This window comes from Pipra filicauda, unplaced genomic scaffold (assembly GCF_003945595.2).
Source record: "Pipra filicauda isolate LSUMZ 115617 unplaced genomic scaffold, ASM394559v2 scaffold193_size2426894_pilon, whole genome shotgun sequence".
Classification (NCBI taxonomy): Eukaryota; Metazoa; Chordata; class Aves; order Passeriformes; family Pipridae; genus Pipra; species Pipra filicauda.
Window position 1 is genome coordinate 2,061,126 of NW_024104302.1, and position 25,738 is coordinate 2,086,863.

Sequence of the window (25,738 nt, forward strand, 5' to 3'; positions counted from 1 at the left end):
TGGTGACACCGTCACGGGGGCACAGCAGCCCCGGCCGCCGGGGCAGAGACCGCGCCGGGTGCCCCTCTCAGCGCTGCTGATGGGCGCGTTAGTCACAGGCTGGAAATACCAGGGAAAAAGTGAATGTGGGATGGGTGTTTCTGGGAAGCAGCAGAGCCGTGACGGCCTCCGTGAGAGGCTGGCGAGGAAATGGCGCAACGAGGAGGCAGGACGGCCTTGCCCACAGCGTTCCCGGTGCCTCGGGAAGCTCCGTGAGCCTCCCGTTGGCCGCTTCCCCAGGGATCGCGCTCCAGCGATGCCGCCCGCGCTGGGACCGGAGAACCGGCTGCGGCGGCGCCGCCACTCCCCCGCGGGCACCGTCCGCCCGCCCAGTTGCAGCACAGCCCGCGAGAGGCTCCTCGGCCCGTCCCGGCGCCGGGGAACAAGCCCCGCTCCCGGTGCCGGTGACGTCATCTGGGCCCCCGGTGACGTTAGCGGCGGGGGGTCACGGCCGCGAGCGCCGCCGGGGGCGGGGCGGAGGGTGGGCGGGACTACAACTCCCACAAGGCCTCGCGGCCGCGCCCCACCCGCGACGGCCAATGGGCGCGCGGCCGGCGCTCAGGCAACGTGCACGTGGCGGCCGCGGCGGCCAATGGGCGGCGGCGCGTGCCGTGACCCGATGGGCCGAGGGGGCCGCGCTCGGCGAACAAAAGGCGGCGGCGGCGGCGGCGGGAGCGCGGCCGGGCGGGAGCGGAGCGGGGCAACGCAGCCGAGCGGCGCCCGGGTGAGTGCGGTGGTTCGGGCCCCCCCGCTGCGGAGGGGGGTCCACTCGCCCCGGAGAGCGGCTGCGGCTCTGCCCGGCACATGGCGGGGCCTCGCGGGGCCGCTCCCTGGGGCGGCAGTGGAAGGGGCCGCGGGTCGGGAGCCGCCTTGGTTCTGGCCGGCCCCGGCCCCACCGGCTCGCTGGAGGGCGGGCGGGCCCCGGGAGCGCCGTGGTCTCGCTCAAACGGCGGGTGTGCGGCCGCGAGCGGGGGCGGCCGGAGCGGAGCCCCGCGCTCCCGCCGGCACGGCCGCCCTGACCTTGCCGGAGTGTCCCCGGAGCGGTGCCGGTGGCCGGGGCGCGCTGGGGCGCGGGCGATGTGCGGGGGCACAGCACAGGCATCAGCGAGGGGCTGGGAAGTTGCCCTGGGCTGTGCCCGCGGCAGCTCCGCGCTCCGGCTTTGGGCGTCTGTTCCCTTCCCAGCCAGGTCCAGGAGGGCCTTGGCCAAAGCACCTGCACCCCCTGCCAGAAGGAAAATCCCTTCGTGGCCATCCTGGAGGAGCAGCCCCGTGTCGGGATCTCTCACTGTTCTCGTACGAGCAGGAGGGTGCACAGCGCGTGTCGCTCCCTTCCCGGGACAGGTGGCTGTGTTCCAGCTCTCTTGTTTGCTGCCTGCAAACACCTCCTGTTTGTCTTGCTGCTTTCGAAATTCTCATCCTGCTGTACAGACTCTCCCATCCCTCTGTTGAACTGTTTGTTTTCTGCAGCAGCGTCTAAAAGCTGAAGGCTGAGGTGCATCCTGAATATCCTGTTTGTAGGTGTCTGTACTTGTTCTTATCCCTAGCTGGGTTTGGAGCTCAGAGCATCAGCTCTGCTGCCCAGTGCTGTGATCCAAACCCTGTTGAGTTTCCTGCATGTGAGGCTCTGCAGCACTCTCCAGGTAGCAGGGCTTTTCCCACCGTTCCAGTGCTGCCTGAAGCGATTGCCAACAGCCACGGTTGGGAATTCTGCTAGGGAACCTGCCACTGTCTCCACTGTGCAAGCAACATGGGAAGGATTTAAGGAATAAACACGTTAAGGACCTTCCCAAGGCTGCAGAATAAGATGGCCTTTAACGACAGGGTCCCCAATTCCCTATTTGTGGCACTGGGCACTCACCAGGTGTGTGGAGCCCGTCCACTGCTCTCCATTGGCCACACGTAACCCGGTCTCTGGTCCCTTCCCCTCCCTGGCTCCCGCGTTGCTCTCAGGGGTTCCACATGTTCAGGGAGCCTCCCCCAGAGCTGGGCAAGCAGCACCTGCTTGCATCACCCCACACAGCATTTCCCAACTGCAGCTGTGGGACCATGACCCTGCACTGGCCCTCGCTGTGCTCTGCTGAAACATGGGCACTGCCAGGTGGGAGCTGATGTAACTCTTCGTGCTGCCGTGGGCTGAAAATACTGGCTGAGCTTGAACTGCGTTAATAAGTGACCCGGGATGGAGTGGGAAGGCTGCTTTGCCATATGAGTTTGTTGACATAATTCTTGGGAGAGCGGGTGAGAAATCTTCGCTGGGGAGGGTAGTCCTTTCCTCCTGGCAGAAGCACCGTTCAGGTGGGATTGGAGCGTGGTACTGCTCCAGATCTAAGAGAATTCCATGCCTGAGCGCCATGTTCTGTCTGAACTTGGCACTTCACAGACTGGTGAAGTGGAGCTACACCTCTGCAACCAGAAAGGGTTTGCAGAAAAACCAACCAAATCACTGTCTTTAATGCCTTTTTCTCTCCTTGCAGAGCAGACTGTGTTGCACTGAGTTAATGCCACATCGTTGATCTCTTGGGAGTCAGGGAGACTTTACCTGGATTCTGTGTCAGGAATGCCTCCCTGTTTCTCCATTTGTGTTTCCCTTGGATCTGCTGCAAGTTCCCTTCAGCTGGTATTGGGGCAGGTGTATCAGTTGTGTCACAGCAAACACAACATCCAGCTTTAGGATCCTTGCCTGCCTCTTGCCATCCCGCTGTTTTTCTCTGTCAGTACATTTGGGGAACATTTTCCAAATATAAACCTGTTAGCATATTTGACAGGTAATGTTTTGAGGGAATAAGTGCTGCTGAGCTCCTGAAAACGTGCTCTAATCCACGTCTCTTACTTGCTCTGGACTTGCCAGCAAAGGCTGGAATCCAGCACTTCTTGAATCGGTGGGTATGGATGATGAGAGGTCTCTGAGGTGTTGCAGGGAAGCTGTTTGTGTTGGAGCCTCAGTAAATGAACACAAATCTGTGGCACTTCCAGAAAGAACTTATTCTTAAAGCAGTCAAACCACTTGCACTTGTCAAACCAAGACAAGGGGTGTGACATCCACTGGAGAGAGCTCTGCTTCAAACACAGGAATGGCCCCGGTGACACGGGCTGGCCCCAGAGCTGATCCTGCTTTGAGCCTGAGGTTGTGCTGGGTATTCTCCTGAGTCCCCTCTAACCTCAACTATTCTGTGATCTGATGATCTGTCACATTTTAACTGAAAACTTCACAGCGTATGCTGTGGGAAACGCTTTATAGTGGCAGTAGATCATCCTTTGCTCAGCAGATTTGGCCAGCAATCAGCTGTGCTTCCATCACAGACCCTTCAAGGGAAAGGCAAGGCGGTTTATAACTGGCTCTGAAAGGCTGTGATAATGCAGGTACAGTGTCCAGGGAATCATCACAGGCAGCTGGAGAGGCAGCACAAGTTAGAAACTGAATTCCATCTGCCCCTGTCCAAAACCTCGTGCGGCGGAGGTTGCACAGTGGGAACAGACTGGAAAAGGCTTTTTATGCTGCTGACATGAATCTACCCTTGTGTGTGGTGGGTGCAAGGTCTGGGACCCGAAGTGGTGAGAAAATTGCAGGTTCTTGGCTAATGAACGATGAACAGAGCAATGTCTGGGTGTGAAGTGGTGAAAGAGAACGTTGTTACCCTACAGCTTGTGTTTGAGACAGAGAGAAGGACTTTTCTTTCCTCTCTTTCTTCAGAGGTGCAGCCATTGCTCTCTCCAGCACTGGTTGGCCCTGCAGGTGCTAAGCATGACTGAAAACAAAATTATCCCTGGCAGATGAGAGTCTGAACCTGCCCCATTCCTGGGAAACTGCAGAGACTGTGTTCTGGTGACTTGAGTCCGTGCCCCTGCTTGGTGTTTGCAGAACAGATGCAGGAAGTTAATGGAGGTGCTCTGATCTGATCTCCCTGGTTGTCAAGGGACCTGCACGAGCACACACAGCTGGAAATTGCTGATGCCCTATGTATTTTTTTCCTGCTGATCTCTTAGCTTAACAGTTCAGCAGACTGAAGCAATTGTTTTGTGCTGTGTGTCCCAACAGAAAGGCGGGGTTGGAGCAGCGGAAGAATGGAGTGAGGGGCGTGATTAAAGACTTGCCAGTGTTTAGGAAATCTGAACCTCGGGCAGATAAGGTCAGAACAGCCTCGTTCCTGCTGTTCTGTTGCCATGACATGAGGATGTTGTTATTTTTCATCTACTGCTATTGTAATAATCCTCTAGTTTCCTTTCTTTGCCCCGGTAGCGTTACTGCAAAAATGAGGTGATGACCAGGAATGGTTCTGAGAGGAGCAGCTCCACAGGGCCACTCTCCTGGGAGTGCCCCATGCATTGTGTCCCTCGGGTTTAAGAAATCCCGTTTCTGTCACTTTTTCCCCGCTGATGGTTTTTATAGGACTGTTCTTGATAAGACCTGAGGGGTATCCCGGGTCCAATTTCTTGCAATTGCAGGTGATTCGTTGACCTAACTGGCCTCAGCTTGAGTGGTTTGATTTGTAAACGTGGACTGAAGTTCTGCAGTGCTGTTCGGGGGCTCTGTGACTGCCCTGGAGAAATGGCGAAATACTTGGGGTTTTTTAAAGAAATATTTTTGCCACTTTCTTTTACCCATTTGCTGGTGCTGCAGTGAAATGTGATGCTGTTTCTCTGGGACTGGGACTGGCCCTGAGCAGATTGTGGAGTTGATGGATTTGAAGGGGTATGAATCAGGAGTATTCCAGCTTCCTCCCAGGCAGAACAAATGGCTGCAGGCACCATGGGAGCAGGGTTTGCTCTCAGAAATACCTCTGTTTTAAAGCAAAAATCCTAATGGAAAGTTTTCAGCACTCTGGTATGGGGGGGGTGTGCAACTGTGAGGCAGGGCAGCAGTGTGGGGTCTGTGGGAACTGAGTGTGTCTGTGTGTGCCTGCAGGACAGGGCTGGGATGTTGGTTTGGAGTTTGGTGGTTGGTCTCCTCTGGCTGCTCACAAGAACTCCCCTCTCCTGGGGCCACGCTTTGGCACTGGGCTAATGAAACAACAGGGCTGTTTTCAGCAGGCAGTGTTAGGGGCAAGTGTTTCTTGCCCCAGAAACATTGCCCGATGCTGTTTTGAAACAGGATTAAATTGGAAGCTGTGCTGCAACTATATGGGGTTTTACATCATAACTCCCTGAGAGCAGCCCTGCTGGTCTTTAAAGTCTTTTGCCCCTTCAGTAGCTTCGCCTTTGTGATTTTTAACCCTGGAGCTGCATTTGAAAAGATGTCAGCAGCAGATCTGACTGCTGGTCCTTAAGCTTAGTTATCAGCTTTCAGTAACAGCACTTAGTCCAATCTGGTTTGTTCTGGAGGCTCAGGGAATGCAACCTCCCTCCTACTAATGTTGGGATGGACCAAACCTCCTCCTTCCTGCTCTAGGGAAAAGTTCTTTATTTCTAATGATGGCTAATTATTCCCTGGGTGAGTAACCCAGCTGATTACTAATGATTGTTTCCCAGAGGGCTGCACAAGAAATAACTGGAATTTTTAAACTGTTTGCCTCTGTGGGTCTCTGTTTTGTGAGGACAGGTAGTGAGCCTTACTGAGCCATTCCAGTACTTCACTGCCCAGGTGCTCAGATGGAATCTGAGCTCCTTCTTTCTGTGTTGGTGCCTTTCTGCTTTGCAGCTCTCCCAGAATCTATCCCAAGTGTGCTTTTGTTTCCTTCCACATTGGCTGTGCTTGGGGAACAGGAACATGACCCCAGTCACTCAGAATGCAGCAGGAGCCACTGCTCAAGCCTCCCTGTCAGCAGTCTGACCCCTCAGACATACCAAACCCACTGGCTGATCACAGGACTCAGTTCTGATGTGTGACAGATGCAGACAGGGTCACTGGAATGAAATATTCTTTAAAAAAAATGTTTATGGCAGCTAAAAAGAAATGCATCTTTGACACCTATGACTTTGTTGCTGCCTATTGGAAAGAAAAGTTACAGCCTTGAGGTCAGAAGTCATTTCCTTACATCAGTTTGAAAGACAGTCAAAAAGAGAACAAAACCATCCCCCATCCTAATTCCATGGAATTAGGAATTTTTTCTTAAACCCAAACAAACAAACAAAAAAACCCCCAACCTGTCTAACCTTAATCTTTGTTGTCTTGAGCATCTTATTCTGTCGGGTGTGAAGCTCCTTCCAAGACATCTGGTTTGGAAACAAGAAAAAACAATGATGTAAACGTGTTCTGGTTTTGGTAATCCTGGCAGCGTTTTCCTTTCCCTTTAGGAAAGGGATGGGGGTTGCTGATGTGCCTGCAGTCAGGCTCACTCTGGGAACGTGGGAGGCTGTAGGGAAATGGGTGGGAAGGAGGGGTTCCCTCCCTGGAACAGCACCAGAATAAGTGATAGATGTGTTACACAGACCTCCCCAGGAGCAAACCTGGGGTGCTGCAAGGTTTGAGAGCAGCTGCCTGAGCTGGACACCCCTTGGATGCTCCAAGCAGAGGGTTTGGGAAAGGCTGGGACAGGCTCCTGGGATTCTGCCTTTCCCTGCAGGCAAGGCTGGACCAAAACAGTGTTCAGGGCAGGGGAATGGGGTAGAAGTTTTAAGCAACATGAACAGTTCTTGCTTGTCAGGTGAGTTTTTTGATGTTATGTTTAATGCAGAGACAGAGCCCAGCTCTGGGTTTGTGTTGAGCTGGGTGATGAGGAGTTCTCAGCCACAACAGGGCTCTGTTCCTGATGGATTTTTGTGTTTTTCCCCATCCAGACTAGATAGCCATGTCAGCCAAAGCCATCTCGGAGCAGACGGGGAAGGAGTTCTTGTACAAGTACATCTGCACGTCCTCTGCCATCCAGAACCGCTTCAAGTATGCCCGAGTCACCCCGGCCACGGACTGGGCACGGCTCACCCAGGACCACCCCTGGCTCCTGAGCGAGGTAAGGACAGCAGGACCTGCCTTCCTGGAGTGCCTGAGCCCTGCTCCGGATCCTTCCCGAAGGACCAGTCACTGCTGCTGCTCTGCCACGGTCACTCCCAACCCTGATGAAGAAACAAGCCTTGCTTCAAGGCTCAGTGTCACCTCGTGGGGGGCTGATTATGCAATTCCTTGAGGGACTGAAACACAGGAGCAGAGAGAGCTGCGAACAAGCTGCTCATAACTGCACAGGAGGTAGAGGAGGCTGATTCAGGCAGAGATGTCAGTCCCTGTTCTCAAAGCCTTGCTGTCTGAAATTAGGGAGTGCTCTCTCCATGGCTGGCTTTATCCAGTGTCCAGTTAGGACACTGCTTAGTTTTCCTGTATCCAGGCAAAATGTCAAGGAAAACTTTTTTTTTTTTCCTTCTTTTTCAGTGCAAGATCTTTTATATCTCTGTGTGTCATAGCCACGCACTTTCTGTAGAGTAAATATATCCAGAGCTCTTTTTATTAGCTGCCCAAGCTGGCTTCTTCCCAGTGGTTAATTATATTAAGTCGTTGGCTGGAGAACATGAATGTCTCACAGTCCTTGACTGACTGACTGATAGAAGCCCTGCACTAATTAAATGTTCTATGCTCAAGTGCCTGAGTGAACTGCAGGAAGAGATCAGCACTGCTTCTAAAAGCCTTGCAGGAAGCCAGAAGGGAGCAAGGATGCTCTGGAGCCTTAAGGCAGGTTCTGTAAGGCTGGAAAGGGCTGCAGGGTCCAGCAGCAAGACCATGCTCAGTGTCCTGTACCTCAACACAATGTGTTCTGACTCTACTCCTGCTGCTGAAGTTCCAGGACACATCAGCAGTACAGGAGAATGGCACCCAGTTCTGCTTTGTTTTTAATCAGATATTTGCAAGCTAGAGATAAGTGTGTAACCCAGGAGCAGCCTTCCATGGGTGTCTTACAGAAAGCTACTGTCAGTTGACTAAAATGTGCATGACCCCTGTCCCTGGCCAGTCTCATAAGCAATGTGTAGTGACAGCAGGAGTTGTTGGGTTTGGGTTTTATTTGTGAGCAACTGACTGTGCCTGCCATGACACTCACATTTTTTTTCATCAAAAAAAGCCAGAACAAACTGTCACCTCAGTCTCTGATGTCTGCTCATGACTGAGTAGAAACAAAGCAGCTTTTCTTGAAGTAAACTGTAAATAAACCTTGCAGGCATGTTGTACGAGGAGCTGGATTTGCCAAGATTAAAGACATTCTGCAAGGATCTGTGCTGTACAGAGCTGATTTAGATTTTTGCTTTACTATCTGCAGAGAACTGCTTGACCAAAGTCCCTTTCTAATGCTTCTTCCTTTGAATCTCTTGCCCAACCTTGTAGCGTTTAGTGGTGAAGCCAGATCAGCTCATCAAGAGACGTGGGAAGCTTGGACTGGTTGGGATTAACCTCACTCTGGATCAGGTGAAGGCTTGGCTCAAGCAGCGCCTGGGCCAGGAAACCACGGTGAGTGTCACCTCAGCAGCAAGGACAAGGCTGCTTTTCCCTGTCTCTCCTGGCCCTGCTGGCGTGTGGGTGTTTCTCTTGCTTCTGGAGGTTTCAAACACGTGTGATGGTGGCGGAAAAAGCAAGTGAGAAACTGTCCCACGTGTGAACTTGCTGCTGGTAAATGAGCCCTGAGAACTGACACACCGTGACAGGGCGCAGAGCCCGGTGCTCCCTGTGACTCTGCTGTCTGTGCAGGGCCGGTGGGAACTCAGCAGGAATTCCCTTCCCCTGGGAGTCAGCTGCTGGTAGCTGGATGCTGTGTTGAGCTGGCTCTGCTGCTTCCCAGTAACACCCAAGACAGTGTAAAAGCTGTCATAAAAGCATCCCCTACTGCAGCCAGCTCGTGTGTTTTGGCTGATGACTGAGTGTTACTTCAGGTCCTTATTTTAACTCAGTGCTGCCCTAATATATTTATTTTCCTGGGAATGGCACTGCAATGCTAATGATAACAAAGTGCCTGCCATCCCTGCTGCCGTGTGTCGGGAGCTGATGGAGTTCTGCTGCCTCAAGGAATTGGTGCCTTTGGCCCTGCTGGGATTGATTTGCTGCTGGCTCCAGCTCTGAGCCGGTGCAGCTGCCTGGAGAATTGGGAAACAGCAGGAACTGCATCTTGTGTGCTGCCCGTTGGGAAAATGATGGATGTGGAAATCACTCCTTTAGCACAATACAACAACCACATCTAAAGCAAGGACTGGGCCACAGGCTTGGGACTACTGGTGTCCTCGGGAACAGGGAGTATCCCCCATGTGTGGGAGCGTCCCTTGAGCCAGGCTGGGGTTTGAATAGCAGGAAAGTGCCTACACAGGGCAGTTCCCAGACCTTGCTCTAGTTGTGTGCCCCTGTAGGAAGGGGATAAAAGGTTGTCTTGCTCTTCCATGCTCCCTGACACCACTTCAGGGCGAGGACTGCTCTGAGGCCTCTGCTCCTGCTACTCAGGAATTCACTCACTTCTGATTTTTTCCAGTGCTCCAAGAGCAGCTCAAGTAGTCACCCTGTGCTGAGCAGGGCTCTATGATGGTGCTGTCTCTGGAACAGGAGGCGAGAGCAGCTGTCCCAGTGTAATTGTGATACCCCTCTGTCCTATGAGGAATGGGGAAGGTGACTGACTCCTGTAACCAGATATCCTTGGTGACAGTGCTGGATGTTGTGCTGGAGCGGGAGGAGTGGTTCTCCAGGAGGCCTGGTGGAGAGGTGCTTCAATAAGAGCAGTCTTAGAGCAGTGCTGATTAATTCTCAAAGCTTGCCTTGTGCTGTCACAAATGTGGAGACTGGACAAGTGGTTATGGGTGTTTGTCTTGTTTTCTGCCCCCAGATTGCTAATGCGAAGGGAATCCTAAAGAATTTTCTGATCGAACCCTTCGTCCCTCACAAACAGGTTAGTACCCCAAATAAAGCGTTAAAAAGGGCTTTTAAATCTCTTTGGACTTGCACACTTAGCTGGATTGGTACAGTGGAGAAGGCAGAAGTTTGGGGGTGTGCTGTTGAGCTCACAGGGTCAGTGCACAGCCTGCACAACCCAAGGCAGTGTCGGGGCCACTCCAGCACTGCTGCTCCTGGGGAAGCTCGGTGGTGGGCTTGGGTGCCCCATCCCTGGCACTGGCACAAGAGCCTCTCCAGGGTCTTCTCTGGGTGCCAGTGGCTAATTTTTGTGTCTGCTCTGTGGTGCAGGAGGAAGAGTTCTACGTGTGCATATACGCTGCCCGTGAGGGAGACTATGTGCTCTTCCACCACGAAGGGGGTGTGGATGTGGGAGATGTGGATGCCAAAGCTCAGAAGCTGCTCGTGGCAGTGGATGAGAAGCTCAGTGAATCAGATGTGAAGAAACAGCTCCTGCAGCACGCACCAGCAGACAAGAAGGAGTAAGTACAGCTGCCAGTTCTGGGCAGGACCAGCCACGCAGCAGCTGCTCTCCTTTATCTCAGTGTCACATCCCTCAGTTCTGCTCACCTCGAACTTCACGCTCCTGCCCTTCTTGCTGCTCTCCAGAATATGCCATGTATCCCGAATCCAAGTTCTCTGACCTTATCTGAGCCTCCTGTGAAACTCAAAATAAGGTTTAGTGCTGAACCTTCACTTGGCAGCAGCACTTCTCAGCCTGCTCAGGTCTCGACCTCTGAGACTGGAGACATGTACTGAATTCTGATCCTTTGTGCCAACTTAGAAGTTTCTTTTGTTTAGTGGAAACAGTGATAAGATGTGGATCTGACTGCTAAGTCAGAACTGCCCTGTCCCTTGCTCTGGCCCAGTCTCCAAAGTTATTCCTGCAGCGTCTCTGTAGATCTCAAGGCTTCTGCATCTCCCTCAATTAGCTGCCCATACCTCATTATCTTAATGTGAGTCATGATTTTTCCAAACACAACGTAATCCCTGCTGGCATCGTGCAGCACTGAAGGGCTGAAGGAGCCTGTCACTCCATCAGTTCACTGCAGCCTCCTCCCCATCACAGATGAGGAAGCTCAGATCTGACAAAGATGGGTATCAGCAGGAAGACAACCAAGTGCGTCTGTCTCCTGGGGAGATAAATCAGATTGCACAGCTCTGACAGTTGTGAGCAACTGTGTCCTCCCAGAGTTTGGTGGAGGGTAATTAGGATGAGTCATCAAGGTCTTCCTTCCCTTGAGTCATCACCCAGGCTCCTTCCAGAGAAGATGAATGAGAATGAAAGAAATTGATGCTGAGTAAATTTGCCACAAATACCAATGGACAGAGCAGGCTGTGCTTAGGTTTGGCTGCTTTCATTAACTTGTGTCACTTTTTTTTTTTTTTTTTTTTTTACAGCATCTTGGCCAGCTTCATCTGTGGCCTGTTCAACCTTTATGAAGATCTGTATTTCACATACCTCGAGATCAATCCACTAGGTAATGGATGTTTTTGGGAACAGAACTTCCTGTTCTGAACTGCTGGAATGTGTTCTTGATCCTTCTCTGGGTTCTGTAGTTCACAACAGCACCAGGTGCCATGTGTAGAAGCACAGAGGTGGCTGTGATGTGTTTTGGAGCTGCTTGTTGAGTGACTTAAAATGAGCGAATGAAAAATTCCATTGAAAGGGATGTTAAGGCAGAACTGAAGAATGTAAAAGTTGCTCTGTTAGAACAAAACATCCCCTGAGGCAGAGCCTGGGCCATGGCCACAGTCACTGGTTAATTCCTCAGGGAACCTGCTGGGGCTGGTAAATGCTGCTCAGTGCTGGGGGGAGCAGCAGTGACCTGGCTTTAGGAATGATCTCTGTGGTATCAGATGTTGAAGTAAACCTGTTACATGTCCTTGTACAAACCACCAGACCAGAGTTAACTTAGTGATGTTTTTCACTGCAGTAGTGACTAAAGATGGTGTTTACATCCTTGATCTGGCTGCGAAGATTGACGCGACGGCTGACTACATCTGCAAAGTGAAGTGGGGGGATGTGGAGTTCCCCCCTCCCTTTGGCAGGGAAGCTTATCCAGAGGCAAGTGACAGCCCAGATTCCTTCCCTGTGGCCTGCAAGATGAATTCCTCAATGCTTATATCCCCAGCTTCCAGTGGTTTTACTGTGTTTCCAACACTTTGGCAGTGCTGCCCATGCTAACCTGTGTACTGGTAGCTGTAGTCCTGGGACTGCTCGTAATCACACTCTGAACTGCAGTCACTTCCCAGCTCTTCTTGGATATTCTTTCAGTTCTTTAATTCAGAACTGACTTCTTTAAATGGAGACTGATACTTAACTTCCCTCAGCTGTGTGCCAGAGCTCTGTACCTGTACAGAGCTTGCTTCTGTGGTTCCCGCCCGTGTTGCTCCCCTCAGCATCACTTTTTTGTGAAGCAGTGGTTACTGGCAGCCTCGTGGGAGCTGTTGTTCCCTCAGTGTGTCAGTGGCAGTTCTGAGAGCAGAGCAGCAGCTGTGTGCAAATGCTGCATCCAAGTGTGAATTCAGAGAAAATAATTACCATCTCTCAGGCTTTCAAGTCAGAAGTTAAGATGTTAATGCACCTGTTTTCCCAAGAAGTGAGGACAAGATGAGACCTGCAGGCAGCCCTTTGTAAAGCCAGCAATGTCTGCTTCCTCTCTGAATTCCCTGGGTCTGTGCTGCTGGATGCACAAGCACTGCTCCAGACAGCTCCCAGCAGCTTCAGAAGCTATTGGAAATAGAGCTTTCTCCTTAGTTATTCTGTTACTTATTTCAGGTGACTGTTCTGCTCTCTCCAAAAGGATTTCTGTCCTGATTTTTTCATTTCAATAATTATAATTATGCTTCAGTTGGAAGGTTTTTGTACCGTGGCCAGGAAATCCATTTAGCTGTTCCTCTCCATGTAGCTTGCTGGATGCCAACACTCAACTCAATTTGCTCTTAAAAGGATTAGTTCAGGTTTTGTCTCTGAATCATCCCTCTGTGAGTGCCTGGGAAGGTTGTTATGGCACAGTCTTTGCTGGGAATGTTAATGAACTCCAATGAAGTGCTGCTCAGCAGCCTGGCACGCTGGGCTGCAGGAGCCCCATGGTGAGCCAAATGGCAGCTCTCAGTGATTACATTCCTGGCTGCAGCACAGCCAGAGTGGTCACCATGGGTGTGATGATTTTTAGATTTTGTCTGGCCTCAGTCTCAGACAAGGTCAGAACAGACTCTCCAGTTCTGTTCAGATTTTGTGACTGGATGGAGAGATGGCACTGGGCCTCTGTCTCTTACAAACATGGTGTCTGTAGCTCTGCTGTCCCTCAGCTGTAGCTGACACCTAGCACTGCCCCTCGGGATGGAAAAGGCAGATGCAGAAGGAAGTTGAGGTTGTGCTGCTCTCCCTGCAGGAAGCCTACATTGCTGACCTGGATGCCAAGAGTGGGGCCAGCCTGAAGCTTACGATCCTGAACCCCAAAGGCAGGATCTGGACCATGGTGGCTGGTGGTGGTGCCTCGGTGGTGTACAGGTAACAGGAACAAGGCTTCCAGAGAAGGGGGTGGATTTAACAGTGCTGGAAGAACATAATTCTGCAGCCTGTGGCAAGCAGACTGTTCTAAAGCTGTTTTTCTCATACTGACATTCGGAATCCCTTTAGAATGAAGGTGCTGTGCAGATTTCTCACCAAGCTGGAACGTAGTGTTCCCCAGGGAATTTAATTCTGGGAGGTTGAGATACAGTTTCTTTTTGACTTGGAAAGAATTGAGCTGGCTGGAGGGTGTTGAGGTCAATATTGTTGCTGTAGTGGTCACTGAGTTCCCATCATATCTAGGGAGTATGACAAGACTATGACTGGCACCAAGGGGAGAGCAGCTTTGTTTTCAGCAGACAGGCACAGTCCCTCTGTTCTGAGTGCTGCTTTCCCAGGGCTTTGGAATGCTTTAAGTCCTTTATAGTGACTCAAGTTATAACTAACCACTTAAATAACTTTTATAGTGACACCATTTGTGACCTGGGGGGTGTGAATGAACTGGCAAACTACGGGGAGTACTCGGGAGCCCCCAGTGAGCAGCAGACCTACGACTACGCCAAGACCATCCTCTCCCTCATGACCCGAGAGAAGCACCCAGAAGGTGAGGGAGATGCTGCAATTCCAAAGCTATGAAGCTGCAGGAAGTTCATATGAAGTTCAGGAAAAACCTGAACAAATGGGGGTTGTTACTCTGCTTAGCCCTCCCTGGCAGAGCTCTCAATGTACTGCTGCCTTCAGAGGGAAGCAGGAATGGATTTTTGTCAGCTCTTCCTTCAGAGGCAGGACTTGTGGTTTTCTGTGGAGCCTGAGAGATTCTTATCAAACATTCTTGCTTGTTACAAAGCTCTTATCTTCCAGGCTCTACTAAACACAACTATGAACAACTGGCTAGTCTGCACTGCAGCTTTGTTTCACTTTGTCCTGAATTGCTTCATGATCTTGGAGTATGCTGCTCTTAAAACAGTTCTATTTACACATGTTTTTCTTCCCTCAGGGAAGATCCTGATCATTGGAGGCAGCATTGCAAACTTCACCAATGTAGCAGCCACCTTTAAAGTAAGTGACCAGTCAGAAGCACCAGCAAACACCCACTTGTCAGCCCCAGGCCTTTCTTCCCAGTTCCCTGTTGGGCTGAGGCTGACAGTCCAACTCTTCCAGGACTTCCTGAGATGATGGGACAGGGTAAAGGTCACCTGTCCTGTGTATTTCTTGTAGGGCATTGTGAGAGCGATTAAGGATTTCCAGGGCCCTCTGAAGGAGCATGAGGTGAAGATCTTTGTACGAAGAGGAGGCCCGAACTACCAGGAAGGGTTACGTGTCATGGGAGAAGTTGGTAAGGACCAAGCTTTTCCTCAAGTTTTGTTCTTGCATCTTATTTCTTCCACCTGCTCTCTGCTGAGCCTTCTCAAGGTTAAATGTTTCCCTTTGGCAGAAGCTCACCTTGTTCCTTCCCCCCCCCCCCAAGGCTGACTACTGCTGTGTGTCTCCACAGGGAAGACCACTGGCATCCCCATCCATGTCTTTGGCACGGAGACTCACATGACTGCGATCGTGGGCATGGCGCTGGGCCACCGCCCGATCCCCAACCAGCCGCCCGCCGCTGCCCACACCGCCAACTTCCTCCTCAACGCCAGCGGCAGCCCCTCGGTGAGTTCTCCCTGTGTCGTGAAAGGGGACAGGGTAGAAATGGGTCTTAGCCACCACTGTATTTGTAGGAAGCTTTACAAAAGCAAATGTGGCTCTGCCCCGCGTGGTTTGAGGAAGGGCCACCCCAATGCCCACCTCGCTCGTGGCAGAAAACGTGACCTCTCAAATCCAGAATGTGACTCTTGTACCTACTGGGTCATTAAGGAGGTTTCCCTTCCCTGACTGAAACAGCCTTATCTTAAAATCAGTTTTCTTTGGTTTTCTTTGTAGCAGACCAGCGTGGCCAAAGTGGCCATTTCCTCCTCTGTGCTCCAGGTGTTCCTGGCTCTGTCCCTCACTGACTTGGTTTCTGAATCTTTCAGACTCCCGCACCAAGCAGAACCGCCTCCTTCTCCGAGTCCAAAACAGATGGTATCGCTCCAGCCAAGAAGGCAAAACCAACAGCACCTCTTGGTAAGTCCAGCCCTGGCAGTGCTCTGCTGCTCCCAAAGGCAGGATGGGCACGAGACAAATGCCTTTTTTTTTTTTTTCTGGACATAAAGGGAAGCAATTTCGTGGTACCTGCCTATCTTTGTCTTGAGTGTAGTTAGGTGGTTTTAGCTGTCACTTGTTTTTTAACAAAAGCAAAACCCAAAAGCCCCAAGTGCTGTGGGGAGGAGGGCAGCTCAGCACCTGCCCACGTGCCCAGCCCTTGGGCTGGCAGCAGCCAGCTCTGTCACGCTGTTGCCTGAGTGATTCTCTCTTTAACAGATTCAATCCCAGCCTCGACACCTGGCTCAGGTAGGACCCGTGTGACCAGCTGAATGTGCCTGGCCTTGCTGGCAGCTGACTTTTAGTTCTTAGTTTTGTGGCTGTCTTTTCTCTCCAAAAGTTTGCCGTGTTGTCTGGTCTTCCCGCCTGCCCAGCATATTTAGCTGTCACCATGTGACCTTCTCATCTGGTTTTTCAAGTGTAAATCACATATGCCTTTGCACAAACACTTTATTTCTGGGGGAGAGAGGGACTGGTCTCAAACTTCAATTTTTCTTCCCTCCCCACAACCATTACAGAGAAGAACAGCCCCAGACACATTGTGAAAAGCTCTGTTACCTTGATTTCCAAAAGGAGGAGTCACTAACTGTGCCCAGTAACTGGCATCTTGTTTCAAAGGGAAGCAAAGTAGTGCAGGGGCCCTGCTTATCAGGCTTGGAAAGTACCTTTGAGATTCTCTTGAGCTCTGTGCTGGGTGAGAATAACCTGCTGAATCAGGGGCAAAGTAGAGCTTCAAGTTACCTCCCTTGTCATGAAGAGGGACAGTAGAAGGGGAATTCTCAGATTATTGCTTGTGTGATCTCAGACAAACAGCATCACCTCTCTGGGCCTGCATTTTACTGTTCCTGGGAACACTCATGCTGCCTCCTTGCAGGCACCTACAAGATAAACAGAATTTTCATGGTAAGCAAATCCCTAATAACAAGTCAAGTTGCAGTTGAATCTGAACTGAGTGTGTAGGTCTGGAGAGCAGGATTCCTTGTTGAAGCCAGTGTCCTGTTTAATCCCTAACACTGTTTACCTTTGATTCAAAGCCAGAAGGAACTCAGCAATAGCTTGAGTTGGCATCAGCAGGTGGACCAGCTCTGAGTTTTTACAAGTTTTAAAACGAATTCTGCTTGGAGACAAAGGGAGGGACCCAACGTTGTGCTGTGACAAGTGGTGTAAATCGACTTTAGGCCAACAGTCCATCCTCACTGGCTGAACTGTTGCCTTTCCTGTGACTCTGTCCACTGAAGCCAAGTTTTGTGCTATATGTAAGTTCTTGGAGCCGTCAAGTTTGTATTGGATTCTGGTCATTAAAAAAAAAATACTGAAAAGAAAAGCTGAGTGCGTTGAGCTCCTTTACTTTTTGTTCCCTCCATTTCCTGCTTTTCTTTTTATTTCCTATTGTTCTTCTGTGGTGCCCTGACAAACCTCCTGTGGGCCACATGCAAATAAATAAATAAAATTCAAAGTTCTCTTCAGCTTTGCAGAAGAAAACTGGGAGTAAGATGAATGGCCCATGAGAGGAGAGGAAGAGGCAGTTTTCACTTCTCTCCTCTCCTACGCCACCCTGCAGTTCACTTGCCCGTTTAGTGAACCCCAAAACCTGGCTGTTGTGTTCAGAATCCAGGGAAAGGGTTGCTGTGCTTCGTTTACAGTTTCTTCCTTAATTTGGACAGTGTGGCTACTCCATCCTGCAGTTCACGTCTTGGTTCAGTTTGGGGGAGGGGACTATGCTCACTCAGGAGCCTTTCAGCAGCCGTTTGGCAAAGCTGCAGTTTGGGTCTTGCTCAGATGTACAGTTTGAACGTGGTTTGTTTCTTTGCCCTCTCTGAGCAGGTAAAGCCACGACGCTGTTCAGCCGCCACACCAAAGCGATCGTGTGGGGGATGCAGACCCGGGCTGTCCAAGGAATGCTGGACTTTGATTATGTTTGCTCCCGGGACGAGCCGTCAGTGGCTGCCATGGTTTATCCGTTCACGTGAGTAGCCTGTGACTGCATCACTTTTGACTGCTTCCCTCCAACTCTTCTGTGAGCTTCCCCCTCTTCCAGTCTCTGTGGTTCTTTAGTGGAGCTCTGCCCTGGACTCCATCCCTGCTGGAACACCTTCTCCTCCGCTCCCTTCCACCCCTGGCTTGGCTTTGCAGGCTGCTCAGTTTCCCTCAACCACTGATTTTGGTCTGTGCTGTTGAAACAGCTGAATGTTCACCACAGAACTGAAGTTTCACTTCATGTGCCTGTCAAAAGGTATCCAAGTTGTGTTCTTTACTCAGTGAGTAAGGCAGGTGTGACTGCCTGGGCTTTCTGTACAGCCCCAGGCTCAGCAGAAGCAGGCAGGCTGTGTGAGGCTCCTTCCCTGCATCTGTTCTTTGACATGTGCTTGTCTGAGACACCTTGATTTGGGCCTGCAGCAGCAGGAATTTCCCCTCCAAATATTAGCCAGAATCGTAGTCGCTCTGCTAAAGCAGTCTGGCTGGTATGTAGCCAAAGAAAATTTTAAAAAAACTAAAATCTTATTTATGCTCTTTCCAATAGCAGCAGTGGTTCCTTAGCAGGCAGGAAGCCCATGGATCCTTCAGTGGGATAGAGAGTTCCCTGGTGGTGTTCACTCTCTTGTACTCATCCCTATGGGGATGCGAGGGACTGTTGAGTGTTTCAAGTTAGCCTCCGGAGGAACTTCCAGAGCATGGCTGTGTGTGAGCTGTTTCATTGTACCCCCTAAACGTGGGGGTCTCGCTGTGTAACAGGACAGGTAGGGAGAAGGGAAGCAGTGGCTGTCACTTCCAGTACAGTGAGGTGGGAGCACAGAGCCAGGCAGGAGCCTTGGTTCATTCCTGTGGTATTTACAGACATCCTGGAGAGCTGATGTCTAATCAACCTCTGTCCTGCAGAGAATTTATCCTCTTGACAATTAAGACCTTGCACTGTTACTCTGCAGCTCTGATGGTAATTGCAGCTCTGTAATAACTTCTCAGCAAGTGCAAACCTCGGGGTGCTGAGTGCAGGCACAGCCACGGGTGAGTGGCAGCCCCTGGCAGAGCTGCAGTTGATTACAGAAGAAAAAGCAATAAGGATTAAAGTTTAAGGCTACCTGTAATTATCTGATTCTGCTTGACCTTTTGGTGGAAGCCAGGCTGGCAAAACCTGGAATGTTCTGTTACGAATGTACCAGTATGGGAACACAGCTGGTATCTCTACACTCTTAAATGACTGCACAGTCAGAGTTAATGCAGGCCTGGTCGGAGCATCTGCTGTGTACAAAATACCTACAGTGAAACCCTCCCAGGTGCTTCCCTTCCAGTGCCTGTGGGGTGAGGAGTGTCTCACTGTAGCAGGATTGGGAAGCTGGCCCTCCCGTTGCTGTCCTGGCTGCTCCCCACAGATGCTGATTTCCCATTTCCCCAGCCTGGTGTTTACTCCAGCCCAGTGATGCAGCTTTGCACACCTCTCATTCATTACTCTTTCTGTGCCTCATTCTGTCTTCCAGCTTGGAGTAGAGTTAAGGCTCTGGTAACTTTGGGAGAGCTTATTCATCTTGCTGGATGCCTCTGTCCCCATTAGCCCGTCTCCTTCCATATGCTGCTCTGTCCTATACTCTGAAGAACCTTCTGCTGTCATATGATCCCTCCCCACACATGCTCACGTGCTCGTGAATGTCTCAGTCAGTCTCGAGGGCTGACACGGGGTTTGTAAACTCCTCTGTCTGCATGCACTGTGTCCCTTTGCCTTTCTAGCTGCCTAAAGGTCAGGGCTTTTCCATCTTCTCCTCCACAGTGGTGACCACAGGCAGAAGTTCTACTGGGGCCACAAAGAAATCCTGATTCCAGTCTACAAGAATATGTCAGATGCCATGAAGAAGCACCCAGAGGTGGATGTTCTCATCAACTTTGCGTCCCTGCGCTCTGCCTACGACAGCACTGTGGAAACCATGAATTATCCCCAGGTGAGCGTGGGATCCAGAAGAAGCCCAAGAGAAGACCCTTTCAGCAGGGTACCAGTGTTTCTTAAACTGTGATGGCATTAGTGAGTTGTCTTGATCTTCCAGCTTGGCAGATAAACACCCCAATTCTAAGCCCTTACAGGCTGTAAGGGAAGGTACTGGGGTTCCATCACAATCCTGATGCTGTGCTTGCAATTAGTGTAAGAGGAACTCGGTACCTCTTGGTTAGGAGTAACTACTTCAGGCTGATTAAAATACAGTGCTGCTCTGATGTGCAAGGGAGAGAAAATTCCCTGACCAGAGCATTGAGACTGCTGGGAAGATTATGACAGACTGTGGATCTGTGCACTGGGCCTTCCTGGATGAGAATGCGTGGAGTGACCTCGCAGGGGCCTGACAAGGGGCAACTTCTGTGGGTACCAATGGTTTTCTTTCTCTTGCTGCAGATCCGCACCATTGCCATTATTGCCGAGGGCATTCCAGAGGCCCTGACACGCAAACTGATCAAGGCAGCTGATAAGAAAGGAGTCACCATCATTGGGCCTGCAACTGTAAGTACTGATGGCTGCCTTCCCCTGTCTTTCTTAACCTTCAGATCAGCTTTTTCCAATGGATGAAGCGCGTCCTACAATTCGCTTTGTTTTTAGTCACAGGAGGTGTGTGTTAGTCTCTCATTTTAAGGTCCTTGCCACCCTCCCTTGTCTGCACAAATGCTGACAAGGCTGCCTTACAGAAACATTCCTCTGTTTCGTGGTGTTTTAAAGGGCTTTACATCTTTCTTGTAGGTTGGTGGGATCAAGCCCGGTTGCTTTAAAATAGGCAACACAGGAGGCATGCTGGATAACATCCTGGCATCGAAGCTGTACCGCCCTGGCAGCGTGGCCTACGTGTCCCGGTCTGGAGGAATGTCCAATGAGCTCAACAACATCATCTCCCGAACCACCGACGGGGTCTATGAGGGGGTGGCCATCGGAGGAGACAGGTACGAGTCGGCATCTTCAGCAGACTCTGGTTTTCAAGTCAGTCAACAGAAGAATCGTTGGTAATTTGGAGGAAGAAGGGCAGGTTGGCTGTTGATTTATTTTTTTTTCCTTCAGAAAAGTTTGTGAAATCAATTTCTACCATTTTCCCCTGTATTGCACACAGATATCCTGGCTCAACTTTTATGGATCATGTCTTGCGTTATCAGGATACTCCAGGAGTGAAGATGATTGTAGTACTGGGGGAGGTGAGTGAGACCACTTCACTCCTACCTGAGAAATACCAGTGTGTGATTTTGTTTTGGGAGCATCTGACCTGCTAAATAGCAGCTACTTATACTGTTCTTGAATATCCCAATTTTTATTTCTTGCTGCTTTTATCAAAAAAAATTGCATGCATTCCACAGGCAAGTTTAGTCTTCACTACTTCAAAAAAAAAAACCAAAATTCAGGAAACTTTGTTCTGAGACTTCAGCTGTTACTTGGTGAAAAAGGAGGGAAAATCCCAGCAACGCCTCCAGTGTGTGTCTTGGAGCTGGTTTCCACAAAAGTGCAGTTTGGAACCATATCTCTCTCCCTGCAGATTGGAGGCACAGAGGAGTACAAGATCTGCAGGGGCATTAAAGAAGGCCGGATCACCAAGCCAATGGTGTGCTGGTGTATTGGTACCTGTGCCACCATGTTCTCCTCAGAGGTACGTGCAAAAAGGGGAAAAACACATAGAATAAGGATAAATCCACGACAGGAAGAGAAACCCAATTCTCTCACTGTGCCTAAACCTTTCGGAATTGCCAGTGGCAACTTTAATGTGCAGAAGTTCATAAATATAAATGATAAAAGCTTTTTGTGCTTCTATGGTGTGTCACAGGAGATTTCCAGGGGATTCTGCTACTTGTGAAGGGAGCCCAAAGTTCCCAGGGAATGCAACAAATTCCAATAGCCACCTGCTTCTGGAGTGGGAATGGGTGCCTGTAGTCCTTACTGTTCTCCCTTCTCCTATTTGTAGGTGCAGTTTGGCCATGCAGGAGCTTGTGCCAACCAGGCTTCCGAAACTGCTGTGGCAAAGAACAAGGCCTTGAAGGAAGCTGGGGTCTTTGTTCCCCGGAGTTTTGATGAGCTGGGAGAGCTCATTCAGTAAGTCACACTCAAAGAACACCTTCAGCAGAGACAAAAGCAGTCAGGGCACTGATTCTGGCCTCATGGGGAATATATTCCTGCTTAAGGAAAGCAGCTGTTACTCATTGTGGGGTTTTAAAGTCTGGGTTAGGACCACCTCGCTTGGATCCCTTAAAAGGACCAAATGGATTCTCTCCCTAGGTCTGTGTACCAGGATCTTGTGGCCAGAAAAGTGATCGAACCAGCTGAGGAAGTGCCTCCTCCAACTGTGCCAATGGATTACTCCTGGGCAAGGGTGAGCTCTTGGGTTCCTTGGAACCAGACAAGGCATTTGCTGGGATTCTGGATGCCGTGTTGGGGTTACACCTTGTGCTTTAGTGTTACTTGTGAGCTCCCCAGCTGCGCTGGTTCTGAGCTGTGGAAGCTGCTCTGAGGGCAAGCCTCAGGCGTTGCTGTTTGCCTGCTCTGCCCGGTACTGCCCTTGGTGCCAGTGTGGGTGTTTAACATCCCATCTTTACGCTGCAATTCCAGGAGCTGGGACTGATTCGCAAACCAGCTTCCTTCATGACCAGCATCTGTGACGAGCGAGGGCAGGAGCTGATCTATGCTGGGATGCCCATCACTGAGGTCTTCAAAGAGGAGATGGGAATTGGAGGAGTTCTGGGCCTGCTGTGGTTTCAGAGGAGGTGAGGCAGCTCTTGTGAAAGATCACAAATTCTTCGGTTTGGAGTTTTCCTTGTTTATTAGTGGAGTTCTAAGCAAAAAAAGTAACTCCAGGATTCCTTTGTGAACGTAGATTCACTGGAATGCCATCTCTGTAATCCCTCCTTTAGACCATGTCAACATTTCAGGCTACATACAATATGTTTTAGTCTTAGGATGGAGTTTTCCACAAGTTTTGTGGTGCATTGAGGAAATTTCTTTGTTCTAGGCCTGATTCACACTTTCTGACTACTTGTTTATTGTGTCACCTCAGCTCTGGAGAGACTGGAGACTTGACAAACATTTTCACTTGTGTTCTGTCCCCTGACTGCCCCGGTGTCTGTGCCCAGGTTGCCCAGGTACGCCTGCCAGTTCATCGAGATGTGCCTGATGGTGACAGCAGACCACGGGCCGGCCGTGTCTGGGGCTCACAACACCATTGTCTGCGCCAGGGCTGGCAAAGATCTCGTCTCAAGCCTCACTTCAGGCCTTCTCACTATTGTGAGTACCTGAGATCCAGGAGGTTTAGCTTTTGTTATTAATTACTCTTATAGGTTCCATTACTATTAATTTAAGATTTGAATTGACTGCAGAGCCATGGGCTGGTGAAATTCACACCTTGAATTTCAACTCTAATAGTCCAGTGCTCTCTGTTTCAAACTGTGTCCATTTTTCCAGTAAGCCAGAACTAGTTTGTCTCATCTGAGTCTAGAAGTATCTTGTAGCAGCCAAATTGCTGTCAGTATTGCCCCTGTTTGGTTGCCTGGTTTCTTCCAAGACTGACAAGTAAAAATGTGACTAAAACAGACTTTGGAATTGCATTTTCCCCCACATCTGTAGCAGAGACATGTTGACTCCATATTGGCACTTGTCTGAGTTAAAACCAGATGCTTTCTCTCATGTGCCTGCCCAACTTTAATGTCATGGGTGTCACAGAGACCAGCAGGGTGGATGGGGGAGATAATCTTGTGTTTGTTTTGTACCTGAACTGTGGAGTCCTTTGCTGCAATTCCCTTTGTGTCCTACACCCAGGGTGACCGGTTTGGGGGAGCACTGGATGCTGCAGCCAAAATGTTCAGCAAAGCCTTTGACAGCGGGATTATCCCCATGGAGTTTGTGAATAAGATGAAGAAGGAAGGGAAGCTGATCATGGGCATTGGACACAGAGTCAAATCGGTAAGAAAACTGTGTTAGGACAAACAGGAGGGAGTTTTACTGAAGGTGAGGAAGAGCAAAAACAAAGGAAAGCAAATTGGCAAGTTTGAGGCAGCTATTGACCAGGTTGTCCCAACCCTACAATGAGTAAAACTGATGTCAGGTACCTGTGTAAGAGGCAACGTCAGTGACTGTGACATGCTCTGAACCTGCAGATAAACAACCCCGACATGAGAGTTCAGATTCTCAAGGACTACGTGAAGCAGAACTTCCCAGCCACTCCACTGCTGGACTACGCACTTGAAGTAGAGAAAATCACAACTTCCAAGGTGAAAGACGCCAGCACTGAACTGCTCTGAGGACTGGTTCTCTTGGGAGGGAAAGTGACTGAGGTTCACAATGTATTTTAAGTGCAATGCTTCAGAAGTTGTTCCTGGGGGTTGTGTTTCTGTGGTAGAGTTGAGGCCATTTACAGCTGCAATTAGGAAAGGCTTTAAGGTGTTTGGATACCAGGAAAATGCTGAACAAGCCAAACCATCATCTCTGTGGCCACTGTCCACACTGGCACTGCTGGATGTAAATCCAAGGCCATTGGTACGCGTGTTGGGCCATGGCAGAGAACCTCTGTGGCTTGATCCAACAGGCCCCTTCTTTGAGGCTGGTTTTCCAGCATTCCCATTTAAGAGCCTGTGGCTCTTGCTCAGGCTGCTGAGCTGCCTCTCCATCGCTGGGCTGGTGTGTCCCCAGTTACAGGCAACCGTGAAGTCACCCTTGGCATGGAAGGTGCCAGGTGAACACCATTTGCACTGTTAACATCTTCATTGGGGTGTTTTCATTTCCTGCAGAAACCAAACCTTATCCTGAATGTAGATGGCATTATTGGAGCGGCCTTTGTTGATGTACTCAGGAATTGTGGCTCTTTCACACGGTGAGTAGGGAGGGGGCTGTACTTGGGTCATGGTCCTATAAAGTGATGGGAGCTGCCCTGCCAGCTCCTGGGGGGCAGGATTTCAGGACACTGGGAAGGAAACATAGCCTAGCCTTGGGGGCAGAAAGCTGTCACATGAATTCTTGTGGCTTCTGGCACTAGAGCAGGTTCTCAGCCTATCTGACATTGATTCCTTAAATAGATCACTACCAGGAGCTATTTAATTTCCTTCCTTTTGCAGAGAAGAAGCAGATGAATATATTGAAATAGGGGCTCTCAATGGCATCTTTGTACTGGGCAGGAGTATGGGATTCATTGGTGAGTTTGCCACGTCCCCACCCCTTCCCATCTCCTTTCCAGGCAAACCTGAACCTCGGGGGGACTCGGTGTACTCCAGAACTTCAAGTTGTTCCAAGGCAAAGACGAGGAGGAGGGATGGGAATTCTGTAACAGAAACTATTGTCATTTCAGGACACTACCTGGACCAGAAGAGATTGAAGCAGGGTCTGTACCGTCACCCGTGGGATGACATATCCTATGTCCTACCAGAGCACATGACCATGTGAGAACCTGGTGTTGCCCTGGAATGTCACTGCACGAGGACAGAAGCCTGTCCAGGGGACAGCCACGGTGGGACTGTGTTGTCTAAAAGCCCGTTGGGACAGAGGCGTCGAGCTGCCTGGTCAAACTGTGCAAAGTGACTGTTTTATAAGAATAGAAACTTACTCTAATAAAACCAAAACTTGTGCTATTCCCTCTGTTACCTGCTGTATTTAATACTGTCTCTCACCGGTTTAGTTTTTCTACTCTCTCATTTCATTTTGTTTCCAGAAAAGATTAAGGGTTTTGGGGAGAAAGTTTGGCTCATGGGCACAGTCTTATGGAACATTACTCTGGTAATATGAAGGGGAATGTGCCCATCATTCCCATAAGCCATGACTTAGGCTATTTTTTTTTTTTTTAACTGTATTCTCATCCTTGGTCTGATTGTACCTGAATATTGGGACCACTGCTGATGTATAACCAATGTTACTCAAGCGCTGGTGTAGTAATTTAAACTGTAAAGTTGTAACATACTGCTGTGAAAACTGTGAAATCCCTGTACTCCGGTGTCTGTATTTATGCAAACAACTTCTTTCCTCTGCTGCTCTGTGCACTGTCACTCATGTTACCTGCAGCTGCAAAAAATATCTCAGTAATAAGTTCAGCGTCCTCCTTGTCTGTGTATTGTAACCGAACTCAAATAAATACACGCTACTAATTTATTCTTTTCCATTTGTGGCTTCTGAAAGTTGGTCCTAGACACTGTCTGAGGGGTGTGACGAGCTGGGAACCAGTCACTTAACAAAACACTGCACCTCAAAGCAGTTACTCCTTAGAGACTGTATTTCAGATGATTTAAAAGGGGGGAAA

General features: G+C 50.1%; 1 protein-coding gene across 3 annotated transcripts; it reads left to right on the forward strand.

Moving 5' to 3' along the window:
* Positions 1-687: 687 nt before the first annotated feature.
* Positions 688-25,590, forward strand: ACLY (ATP citrate lyase). Of its 3 annotated transcripts, none has more exons than XM_039380382.1 (29): positions 688-763; positions 6,754-6,923; positions 8,279-8,401; positions 9,756-9,818; positions 10,112-10,302; positions 11,222-11,301; positions 11,758-11,888; positions 13,219-13,337; positions 13,805-13,941; positions 14,335-14,396; positions 14,556-14,673; positions 14,833-14,987; positions 15,350-15,440; positions 15,738-15,767; positions 17,343-17,484; positions 19,279-19,447; positions 19,891-19,995; positions 20,230-20,426; positions 20,591-20,672; positions 21,008-21,118; positions 21,431-21,558; positions 21,742-21,835; positions 22,072-22,226; positions 22,593-22,743; positions 23,275-23,418; positions 23,613-23,726; positions 24,243-24,325; positions 24,567-24,643; positions 24,797-25,590. In XM_039380382.1, exons 2-29 carry the CDS (start codon positions 6,765-6,767, stop codon positions 24,889-24,891), a joined length of 3,306 nt encoding a protein of 1,101 aa, XP_039236316.1. In that variant the 5' UTR covers positions 688-763; positions 6,754-6,764; the 3' UTR covers positions 24,892-25,590. The 3 variants fall into 3 exon arrangements, with proteins under 3 accessions (XP_039236316.1, XP_039236317.1, XP_027601961.1); XM_039380383.1 differs by having other exon boundaries at positions 11,761-11,888; XM_027746160.2 differs by lacking the exon at positions 15,738-15,767 and having other exon boundaries at positions 24,797-25,080.
* The last annotated feature ends 148 nt before the right edge of the window (positions 25,591-25,738 follow it).